Source organism: Bufo gargarizans, chromosome 2, assembly GCF_014858855.1.
Source record: "Bufo gargarizans isolate SCDJY-AF-19 chromosome 2, ASM1485885v1, whole genome shotgun sequence".
NCBI classification, from domain to species: domain Eukaryota; kingdom Metazoa; phylum Chordata; class Amphibia; order Anura; family Bufonidae; genus Bufo; species Bufo gargarizans.
In genome coordinates this window covers 542133050-542145369 of record NC_058081.1, presented here as the reverse complement: position 1 = coordinate 542145369, position 12320 = coordinate 542133050, and the positions used below count along the sequence as shown (strand labels likewise).

General features: G+C 38.5%; 1 protein-coding gene across 1 annotated transcript in view; it reads right to left on the bottom strand.

The window, feature by feature from the left end:
* Positions 1-12320, bottom strand: part of PRKCG (protein kinase C gamma) — a 635634-nt gene that overhangs the window by 251645 nt on the left and 371669 nt on the right. Inside the window, exons 4-5 of the mRNA XM_044278076.1 lie at positions 10625-10736; positions 7482-7613 (exon numbers count right to left, since the gene is read on the bottom strand). Of these exons, the coding sequence (XP_044134011.1) occupies positions 7482-7613; positions 10625-10736 (244 nt within the window). The remainder of the gene's footprint in view (positions 1-7481; positions 7614-10624; positions 10737-12320) is intronic.

The window sequence follows — 12320 nt, the reverse complement described above, 5'->3', positions numbered from 1 at the left end:
TGTTTCATGCCTCATTTTTTTTGCTCAAAAACACCCAGGCTAGCTTTTATTTTTATTTTTATTTTTTTTATCCATAAGCTTCTCTATATACCTTTCCCCAAAAAATAAATGAAGTTTACATGGTAGCAAGGGGTATGGTTTGGGGGCGTTGAGTGTTAGTTGACTCCAAAGGTTTGATCATATTTTCAGTTTTGTGACATTTAGAAAAAATATTTTTTTCCCTGTCATTTTAATATAAAGTACAACCAAAAATGATGTACTGGCCATTTGTGTGAACAGGTGTAATGAATAAGCTGCCAGGAAGAAGAAATTAACCACAAAACAAGGACATATTCGTTCATGTTAGGGTTCGGTCACATTTTATTTATTTTACTCACTTATATAGCGAAGACATATTCCTAAGCGCTTTACAGACATCCCTTAATAGAGCTCAGAATCTAGGTTCCCTATAAATTTGTCAGGAAATCGGAGCACCCAGGAGAAACCCACACAAACACAATGCAAACAAATAAACTCCATGCAGGACCAGCACAGCAAGGCACCAGTGCTAACCACTGAGGCACCATGTTAGAACCTTCCAAAGCAAACTCCATTAAAAAAATTTGGGCAAAAGAGCACAACATGCTGCACTTTTTAGTCAGCATCACCTAACAAAAATTACCTCGACTAAAAGTAAATCTAAGTAAAAATAAATAGTAAAATATGTAGATAAATACGCATCAATTAACAGCAATGAATGTTCCAAGAGAGGACAAGAAGGTCGCCACGACATAAGTCGTGTCAAATCCAAACATCATAAGTAGAATTGGAAATAAACCCAACACAAGTATTAATCATATAAAGAACTACAAAATCAGAGGCCAATTAAGTACATACAACATGGTGTTGGAGATAACATCATATTAAAAGTACAAAACCACAAATGTATGGCCTACCGACCAATATGGCGGTACCCCTCTCCCAACGCCATGAAAACCAGATCCCATTATAGTCAATAGCCAGCACTTGACTTTTTTTGGGACTTCCATAGTGAAGAATGGAGATTGCTCTCCTTAACTTTGAGGGATACATCCTAGAGACAGGTAAAACCCAGGAGTACATTACATATGGGTTTTGTGTTCTTATTAGAGACAAATTTGGGTCTCTCTCATCTACTTATCTCTTTCTGTCTCTGAAATGGAGGTGGACTCTTCCTAGACCTGGCCTCCCCACTAAACTAGGTAATCAGGGAAAAAGGTCCTTGGTAATAGAGGTGACCAAGAACCCAATGATCACTTTGATTGAGCTCCAGACATCCTGTGTACAGGTAGGGGAAACTTACAGATGGTCAACCATAACTGCAGCACTCCACCAATCTGGGCTTTATGACAAAGTGGCCAGAAAGTAGCCTCCCCTTAGTAAAAGACACATGAAAATTTGCCAGGAGTTTGTAAAAAATAACCTAAAGGATTCTTAGACTGTGAGAAATAATAGCATGAAGTCTGGAGAAAACCAGGAATGGATCATCACCTGCCCAATACTATCCCTACAGTAAGCATGGTGGTGGCAGCATCATGCTGTGGTGGTGTGATGGTATTTTCCAGTGGTTGGGACAAAGAGACTGATCAAGGTTGAAAGAAAGCCAAAAGGAGCAAAGTACAGAGATATTCTTAATGAAACCCTGATCTAGAGTTCACTAGATCTCAGACTGGGTCAAAGGTTAACCTTTTAACAAAGAAAGACCAAAAGCACACAGCCAAGGCGACACAGGGGTGGCTTAGAGAAAGTCTGTGAATTGCCTTGAGTGGCCCAGCCAGAGCTTTGACATGAATCCAATCGAACATCTCTGGAGAGACCTAAACATGGCTATCCACCAATAGTCCCCATCCAATCGGATAGAGCTTGACAGGATCTTCAGAGAAAAATGGAAAAAAAATCCCCAAATTCAGGTGTGAAAACCTTGTGGCATCATAACCAAGAAGACTGGATGCTGTAATCACTGTCAAAGTATCTTCAATTAAGTCATGAATAAAGAGTCTGAATGCATATTTCAATGCAATATTTTAGTTTTACTTTGTCATTGTGGGATACTAAATGCAGAATAATAAGGAAAACAGTCTTTCTTTTTTGTTTAGTTTTTTTGGCGCAAGGTCGTAACATAGCAAAATAATTTTGTTCCATTTAAGGCATTTTTAATGTAGCAAGAGTATTCACCCTTTAATGACCACCCACTGTCTTTTGTTGCGGTTTTAGAGGAAGCAGATTGCTTCTGTGAGCACTCTTTCTCTACAAATGAATTGTAACTAACAGCTTTGATTCATATAGCAACCTTTTGCTTTACAGTCAGGATCGGAAGTAGCTCCAATCCTGACTGTTAACTTATATTGCTGCAATCTGTGGCCACCCTCTGATTGGATCTCACTGATGGAAGTTGGGTGAGCCCTCTGCAGTCAGGTCTAGGTACCTAGAAAGGACTACAGGGCTGCAAGTTCACAGAGCATAATGTATTACCGTACAGGAGTATGCTAATAGATTAGAAGTATAAAATAAAGTTTTAAATTATATAAAAAAATCCCTCAAAAATATCAATAAAAATAAGTACATAATTATTTTTTTTATAAATTAAGTAAAACAAAAAAAAAACTACATTTATCAAGTATCCATACAACCAAAATAACCTGAACAATTCATTTACTAGCTTATGGAAACAATAAAGTAAAAAGGAAACGTCACAAATGTCTTTTTTCTATATTTGTGAATTGCAATGAGAAAAAAAAATGGGATATTAATTACTAAGCAATTAATATGTACTCTTAATCACCCAAAACATGCAATTCACTTAAAAATAGGCCTTATACAACAATGTTAATGAAAAAATAAAAATAAAAATTAATTTAAAAAATGAAATAAATAATGAAAAAAAGTTATGGCTGCTTGGAGAAGCAAAAACTAAAAAAAAAAATGAGCTAGTCCTTAAGGGGCTAAACATAATTTTGTGGCATATTTTGGATTTGGAAATTTGCTATGAAGTAAAAAGGCAGAGTGATATTTTTAAGGGTGCAGCAAAACAGTCAAGTTTCTGCATGAAGTACTGGAAGCCAAAACCAGGAGTGAATAAAAAAAAAAGGAGAAGTTGTATTTCCTTTATATTTTTCCTATTTTATGATCCAATTGGCTTCCAAAGCATCCAGAAACCTGACCATGTCACCTAAGTATGGTGATCCTAATTTTTTTTGCAAATGGTTGCATGTCCACTCTTCACAATATACTTTTGCCAGTTGAGGACTAATTTATGGATGTGCAAAAAAAGATGTGTTTTTTTTTTACAGCTTGTTCATTTCTTTTGTTCTGCTTTTTACTATAGGCTGTGCGTTTAAAATAATTAACTTTTTTTGCAACATTGCTGAAATATTAGTGTAAAAAGTGAGCAAATACACATGTCAACTGTGTAAATATGGAATATGCATTAAATTAAGTTTTTCCCACTGATTTATGAATGTAAATCTGTTGGAATATGTTTCATATGAAAAAAACATCATGCACATAAAAAATACATGTGTACAAAAACGAAACATGAATAAAATCCTAAAAATATTGGCCATGTTCGCCATTAAAAAAAAAAAAAATGAAATAATTATATGAATACAAATCTGCAATACAGAAATGCAAATAAGCCAAAAGGTTCATTTCAAGTCACTATCTATGTTAAAAATAATTCAGAAATCTTGATGTTTTTACACTGACCTCTGAGCCTTATAATCAGCTAATACTTCCATTTCTGTAGAGATCACTCACTATTCAGCAATCATCTCATTAAAATCCCTGGCAGGATTACAATAAAAGATTATACCTATGTTGGAAGCAGATGCACAGAATTCACGAACAACAGTAGCTTATGAGGTCATCTGCACCCCCTCCTTTTACAGATCACAGAGCATGCCCACAATACTATCCCATAGAAGTGAATGAGGGTAATTTATTTCTCCTACGCCATGTTTTATAGCGTAAAAAAACGTCATTGTGCCTAAATTTAGGTGTCTGTGGTGTTTCTACCATGCTGTCATCACTTTCCCAAGAAGGGGGCATGCCAGTTTTGTAGTATAAATGAAGACAGATTTCTGTTTGTGTGCATGGACTGTAGGAGGATGGACCTAATTTATTACCAGTGCAGCACTGGGAATATCACAGACAGGGAATATCATAGACAGGAGTAAAATGCTGGTCTATAATAAATTCCATCCCAGGTGTTATTTCCAAACTAAAGGTCCTTGTGGTCCAAATGGCTGAACTTTCTGAAGTGCTGCTAACAGTAAATAGCTACCCTCATGATCATGTACAAAAACCACAAAATGTGTGTCAATGTCCAGTTTTAATAAGCAAAAATGTAGGTGAGACGTTTCCTTTAACTGAAGGCTAGCAGCCTGCTTGAGGGCAACACATAGGTCCCCATTTGTTACATCATGTCATACACTGATCATTACATTATTTATAACTGACATATGCTGCATTTATTTTCCTAGCAATTGTTTCCTTTTCCTTTTTGCATTTTATTTAAATCATTTACTATGTGGAACAGCAGATGGCTGCTGAACATTTCTGTATTCATAATGTGACATATATTTAATACACAGGTGTACAGTGTTAACATCTGTCTCTCTACAAGTCCTTATTCAGTTCACATTACTATCAAGACTTATATTGCTACTTTTATTTTTAATGTTACAGTGAAAAAATCAGGGCAGATTAGCAATGCCTCCATTCTTTTGTTTTCAACTTGCATGCATTTGTATTCGGCCCCTTGTACTCTGATACCCCTAAATTAGATTCAGTATGACTGATTGCCTTCAGAAGTCACCTAATTATTACGTAAATAGAGTCTGTGTGTAATTTATTCTCAGTATAACTTCAGCTGTTCTGTGATGACCTCAGAGGTTTGTTAGAGAAAATTTTGCTCAAATAGCACCATGAAAACCAAGGAACACACCAGACAGGTCAGAGATAAAGTTGTGGAGTGTAAATGAGGGTTATGTTATAAAAAAAAAATACCCCAAGCTCTGGACATCTCACGGAGCACTGTTCAATCCATGTGGCCGAGTGTCTTAAACTAGGATGAAATGAAGCTAGGATATGGCAGGTCTGCCTGGGGACCCTCCAGGAGACCCCCATCAGACAAGATAGTGTTGCAGGATTCCCATCAAAGGACAAAGATAGCTCCTTCTGTCTAAACTCTCAAGGGGCTGTGATTGATTGCAACATCCGAGGTGTTATCTCCAATCCCAGACGCGAGAGCAGGGTGCCAGCTCTGCAATAATGGGTCTAGCTCCTGAATCTGCGGCATCATCTTGACCTACTATTATGGAACTGAATATTAACTGCCTTAGTTCAGTGATATAATAGTATGTCACCGACTAGGACGGGTTTAATAAACTAAGTTGACAAGGTTTTCTAGAGTATTTCAAATGGTGTGTTCATTTTAGTTTCAATATTTAATTAATTTAAACAGCGCTTACATATACAACAGAGATTGTCATCACTCATATCAGTCTCTATCCCCATTGTGCTCACAATCTGACTATTTAGACATATTGTATGGAATACAGTTTTTTTTTTAAGGTAAATCTCAAATTTTTATCTACTACTGTTATTGGTTGGAGCTCTGTGTTCTACTTTCCTTTTCCAGGAAAAATCCAGTGGCCTCTCTTCTTTTTGTATTTTCTATTATAGTATAAAGTGAAGTGACGTCAAAAGTTCCTAGAATATAATCCTCCTCCCACTTTATAATTAGTGTCCTTCAAGTATATTGGGAGTTTCTGAACACAGCTTTGTAAAAGGACATCCACATATTTTGATAGATTTGAAGTAAGATCACCAATACCACAATAATAATAATAACTCAATACAGTGAAAGGGAGGGTTCATTCAAACGGATCATCAAGCATCATTGGGACGTCCTGAAACAGGACAAAATAATAGGTGAAAAGATACCGGAATACCCAATATTTACATTTAGGAAAACACAGAACTTAGTGAACCTTATAGCTCCATCCATACAGTCTACCAATCAATGACTACCAAAAATGGACACAAAGTAAATAAAAAAGGTTTCTTCCCATGAAAAATGTGTAAGAATTCCGATTGGCACAACATAAAGACCCTGTTTTAGAAATAAACAATGGATCAGACTCATTTAAAATTGAAAATTATCTTACATGTAATACAAAGGGGGTCATTTATTACATCAAATGTCCTTGTGGTAAATTATATGTAGGGAGGACAAAACGACCACTAAAAATAAGAATAATAGAACATTTTTGAAACATTTCGAAAACAAATTTGAAGGCCACCCCCTATCACGCCACTTCATGGAAAATCATGGAGGAAAATTCCAAGGTTCGTTTTTTAGAGGGATCGAAAAAGTAAAATTTGATGTAAGAGGTGGAGATGAAATAAAACAAATGTCAAGATGTGAGGGCAGATGGATATATAAATTAAATAGTCTAGCACCAAAAGGATTAAATCAAGAAATAGAGCTTTTTGCATTCCAATAGGAATATGGTCAATTAAAACTAAAACTAAAAATGCAAATCCATTAGACAGTACATATGGGCAAAAATATAGTATGAAAATGTCTGCTTATTAATAGGAATTGACATGTATGGGGCAAAGATGGAGAAAATTATCCCTTTGATGAATTAACTATCCAAAGGAGAGGGAGAATGGAATTTATAATGAACTCAGAACTGCAGAATGAAGAGATAGAGCTGCAAATGAATGGGGCAAGGAGTTGTTATGGAACATTGCGTTCCTATAAAGAGCAGGACTGAGTTATCTTCTCCCTTCTTTATGTCCATAACGGCAGGTACATCTCTTTAATTGTTGAATCTTCTATACTCTAGGGCAGTGATGGTGAACCTTTTAGAGACCGAGTGCCCAAACGGCAACCAAATACCCACTTATTTAACGCAAAGTGCCAACACGGCAATTTAACCTGAATACCAATATAGTAGATCTTCCATGTACTTTATCATTTAGCTATAACAGCCTAATAGCCTACATTCAGTGCGCTGCCTGTGCTGTTCATAGTGTGTCCTGTGCTGATGAATGGCAGGAAAAGTCTAAAGCATATTGGTACGCCATAGATTTTTTTCAAGGCGCAGGTGCCCACAGAGAGGGCTCGGAGTGCCGCCTCTGGCACCCGTGCCATAGGTTCACCATCACTGCTCTAGGGTAAGGTGCCGTAATGTGTGTGGTTACTACTTTGTATTTCTTAAGACATATGTTCTAATCCTGATAATAAAAGCTCCACAAAACCCAGTGCTTTTGTGCCGTTTAGCATGGTCTAGAGTGGTCAGAACTGCTGACAGCCTCCCTGTATAATTTTATTTGTGGGGCTGGATATTTTTAGGAATGATGGACCTGTTTTCTAACGCCTTGCGGGAAGTTATTTTGTTACGTGTAAGTGTTGTATGTGTGAAAAGTGTCTGTGTAGTACTTCTGCGTACCTGTTACTTGAAACTCTTCATCATTAATTGCTTCCACCCGCATGCGCATCCGACCACGGCGTTCAGTGTGATCTACCCCACAAAGACTAGGCACACTCTGAACACAACGTTTGTGTACATTCATCTCACAGCCTGTAGGAAGACAACACATTGTTAATGCAATTTGTTGGTGACCTATGAACATTAAGGGGGTTGTGCAAGAATAGGGGGGTTTTGGAAACCCCCCTGTTCTGCAGAACCTGCAAAGAGAAGATGATTTACCTGCTTCCCGGCACAGCTCATCGCTCCTTCTCCCAGCCTGCAATGTTCCTCTGGGCTCCAACTATACCAACATCTGGTTTGACATCATCACAGCCAATCACAGGCCACGGGGGTATCAGGCTCCCCTTGCGAACATGTGACTATTTGTCATGATGCAAATGGGAGCCTGACACCTCCGCAGCCTGTGATTGGCTGTAGCTATGTCAAACTGGATGTTGACATCGCTCGCTGAAGCCCCTGAGGATCATCTCAGGATAGGGTAAGAAGGATCAGGGAGCTGGCACCTGGAAGTAGGTAAGTCATCTTCCTTTTTCAGGTCCAGCAGAATAGGAGGGTTTGCCACCCCCCATTCTTGCACAACCCCTTTAATGGTATGTTCACACAACATGTATTTGTCACTGACTCTGGAGCAGAATCTAGGGTAGAATTCTGGGGCTGATCCTCAGATCTCTACATGGTGCTGCAGGTTGAATGTCACTTATCAGAATGTGGATTAACACCACTTAATGTAGCTAATCCACATGGGGACATCTACCATAGTTTCCGTGTTGAAACAGACACAGACTTCATATCCTTATGTACGGCAGTGTGGATTGTCATTGACATTGGGAGATAGATTTCGATCAGATTTCACATGGATCTAGGAGTAGGAATCTGCATGGAAAACCTGCTGTGTAAACATGGCCTAAGGATATGGCCACATGTAGCAGGTCTGTTGTGGAAAATCCACATGGATCTGGTGGAAATCTGATGTGGCAAAATTTGCACCACATACGTAGTGTGGATTTTGATGAACAGAATTCACATTTTACATTGCAGAAATCCTCAGCATAAATGCCAACATGCCACTGAGCGGGCAGCAGTTAAAAGCAGAGCACGGGAATCTATGACTCCCATCCCCACCGTTCTGCCTCAAAGGCTGCAGTCCAGTAGCCTATGAGGTAGTAGTAACAACATCATCACAACCTTCTGGGCTTGATCTCATTGTCCTTAAGCAGGCGTTCATTACCACTCTCAATACAAGGGAAATTATATTATGGGTGGTCTATGGGATGAAGGGCATTATGTATACGAACACTCTAGGGGGCATTTTACTACAGGGGAACTATGAGGGGGGAGCATTATATATACTATTGCTTCATGGGAGCTTTTAACTACAGGTGGATTACAGGGAGAAAACATTATATTACTACCACTACAAGGGACATTATACTACAGGGGGAGAGCATCATATATACCACCAATACAGGGGGCATCATACTATGGGGGGACCATGGGGGGAGATATATATACTACCACTAAAGGGGGCATTTAATACAGGGGGACTACTGGGAGGGTGAAAGAATTTTATATATTAGGGCTGCAGAGTAGCATTGTACTACAGGAAGGTGAGAGCAGTGAGAACATTATATGTACTAGCACTACAGTGAGACATTATACTACAGCAGGGTGAAAGCACTATACATACTAGCACTACATGGGGACATTATACTTCAGCAGATGAGAGCATTATACATACTAGCACTAAAGGGGGCATAATTATACAGATGGCACAATGGGGTGGGGACATTATACATACTGGCATTACACATGGGGGGGGGGGGATTATGATACAGGCCAAACCACCAGGTGGCATTATAAGGGGCACTACAGGATTGGGCATTATAATACATACCAGAGCACTACAGGAGGCATTGTGATACAGGCTGGAGCAATATAGGCGCATAATGATACAGCGGGCATTACAGGGGGAATTATAATACAGTACAGTGGGGGTTTATAATAACTGGGGCTACTACAGGGAGCATTATAGCTATTGGATACCCTAAAAGGGGTCTTATCACTACTATGGGTTCTACAGGGGTACCTTATAGAGGGTCCTTGTTATTATAGGTGGATTTATTTCTACTAGGGTCCTATGGGGGTAATATTAATACAAGGGGTACTGTGGGGGTATTATTATTATTTGGCATAATATGTAGGGTATTACTACTAATGGTTAACTCTTGGGGAGAATTCCCATTATTGGATGCATTTTAGGGGGGCACTATTACTATTTAGGGCAGTCTGTGATCACTATTACTAATAGGGTGGTCTCTGTATGGCACTGTTATTTCTGCAGTATAGTATTTGGGGTCACTGGGGAGCACAGCGTTCACAGTATTAGAAATAGCAGCAGGATAACAATGCTGGGGCACTAGGATGAGGAGGATAATTGGAAAGTGAGGAGCCTATGATCTCTGTGTGGCAAACTCGGCAGAAGCTGTCAAGGTGGTCTGATCTCCAAATGGAAAAAATGAGGAAAGAGGAGACATCAAAATAGATATCACTGGATGTAAGAGGTATGAAGTGCTCTATTACCCTGTGTGTTTCGTAGCACTGTATATAATGGTTATCCACATATGTCTTTAACAGTAAGCTGGGGGAGTGGTTGGATTGAGAATTTGGCATGGGGGAGGCATTTTCGCCTCAGGTAGCAGAAAGGTGAGGTAGACTTCGGGCAAGGTGTGCAATGTAAGGACCTGACTGAGTGTTGGACTTCGGCAGTGCTATTGACAGCTCTGATTCCTGTTGCATAAACCTGTGCTGGGAGAACACTGAAAACACACATTTTTAAGTAAGGCCTGATCCACTCTGCCGCACATATGTGAGGAATCCGCATGTAAAACATTCTGATTTTGCTGCAGATTTGATCCTGCTACACTAAAGGGGTAATAATGATATCTACTGTGAGATTTAGCAACAGAAATTGACATGCTGGAATTTTTTTAAATCCGCACTGCAGATCACGTTTCCATGCAGAAACATTCAGCAGCATGTAACCCGAAGAAATACTGATGGCGAAATACGTGCATTATCAACTGCTAAGAGACAGTACTTACAAGCACATTTCATTCCCTGGTGAACCATCCCATAAAGGAGAGAACCGCAGTGATCACAGAAAGTCGGACTGCTGTAACTGTGAACCTTGAACTTATGTCGGCTACGAGGATCCTGCAAGTAAAGAAGAAGCCATAAGATAAGATCATATTACCATAGGACTGTCATGTTTTGGGGAAAATCATAGAATCATTTAAATCTGGAACAAGTGTGTTCCCTGGCACCTCAGCACAACTTTTCATATTCACACGTTCACACATACAATTGGCTACAGCATGAAGTCAAGTCACCCTGACAGTCAAGTCACCCTGTGGATATACTTGTTTTTTGACACGAAGAAGACCTAATTGGTCTAATCTATAACACTGGGAATGCTTTTTAAAAATCCACTTAATCCACCACCGATTTGAGGGTTCCTTATGTGCATTGTTTATTTCAGCGGTTAAGTACCATACATCCTCGTTATTATTGCAACTGTTACATAACTGGACTCAAATGCATCTAGCCATACATGCGAATATCAACTCTATGGTCAGAAATTGACTGAAGTGGTCACATACAAGATATGTAAGATATATCATCACTGTAGCACCAGTGGGGACCACCAGAGCAGCAGAGGATAAAACGGGAAATAAATATTATTTCTCAATTATTTTATTTTATTATTTTTAATTAAAGCATTCCCTGCTTTTATTTTTTATGAAAATCCTGCATAACTCCTCATATTGGCCAGTTAGACATCACACCATTGGTAAGCATCAAAAGAAGTGTTACAATTTAAAACCCTAAGGATGATTTCTTTGTTTATTGTTTTATTTCAAAATGAAGTAAATTTTTGCAAATCATGTGAAGAAACATTCAAACATTCATTGAGACCGATTAGAAGATAAAATCTGTTTGTCCAGCTCTCTATGAACCAACACTCTTGACTGAAGTGTAAATTCACAAGGTCATGAAGGTAGTAAATTGTAAGACTGAAAAAAAAAAAACATACATACAACCAGTTAAGTATTTCACTGTGTAATGTTAATCTAAAGGAAGGCAAAAAGCACTCATGAGGTAGTAGCCAATTTTCCACATTTTAGGGGAAAGATTCCTTCCTGACTACAAAATCTGGCAATCAGAATAACTCCCTGGGTCATCGACCCTTCTCTAAAAATCTAGTAGCCATCACTTGTAATATTAATATGTAGCTGGCCAGCTAAGATCTAGCCAACAGGTCCTAGGTTGCTAACATAGCTTATATGTTTATACAGCTAGACCTGCCAATAACCTTAATACAGTTCCTATGTTTCTGTGTTAAAGACAAAAGCAGAGTTATTTACAGTGATTTTATGTTTGGATATCATATAACTGTTATATATACACTGAACAAAAATATAAACGCAACACTTTTGGTTTTGCTCCCATTTTGCATGAGCTGAACTCTACATACACAAAAGACTCATTACATTTTGTTCACAAATCTGTCTAAATCAGTGAGCACTTCTCCTTTGCCAAGATAATCTACCCCACCTTACAGGTGTGGCATATCAAGGTGCTAATTAGACAGCATGAATATTGCCCAAGTGTGCCTTAGACTGCCTACAATAAAAGGCATCTATAAACAAACAATATATGAGAGTAATGGGTCTATTGTGTATGTAGAAAATGTTTCAGATCTTTGAGTTCAGCTCATGCAAAATAGGAGCAAAACCA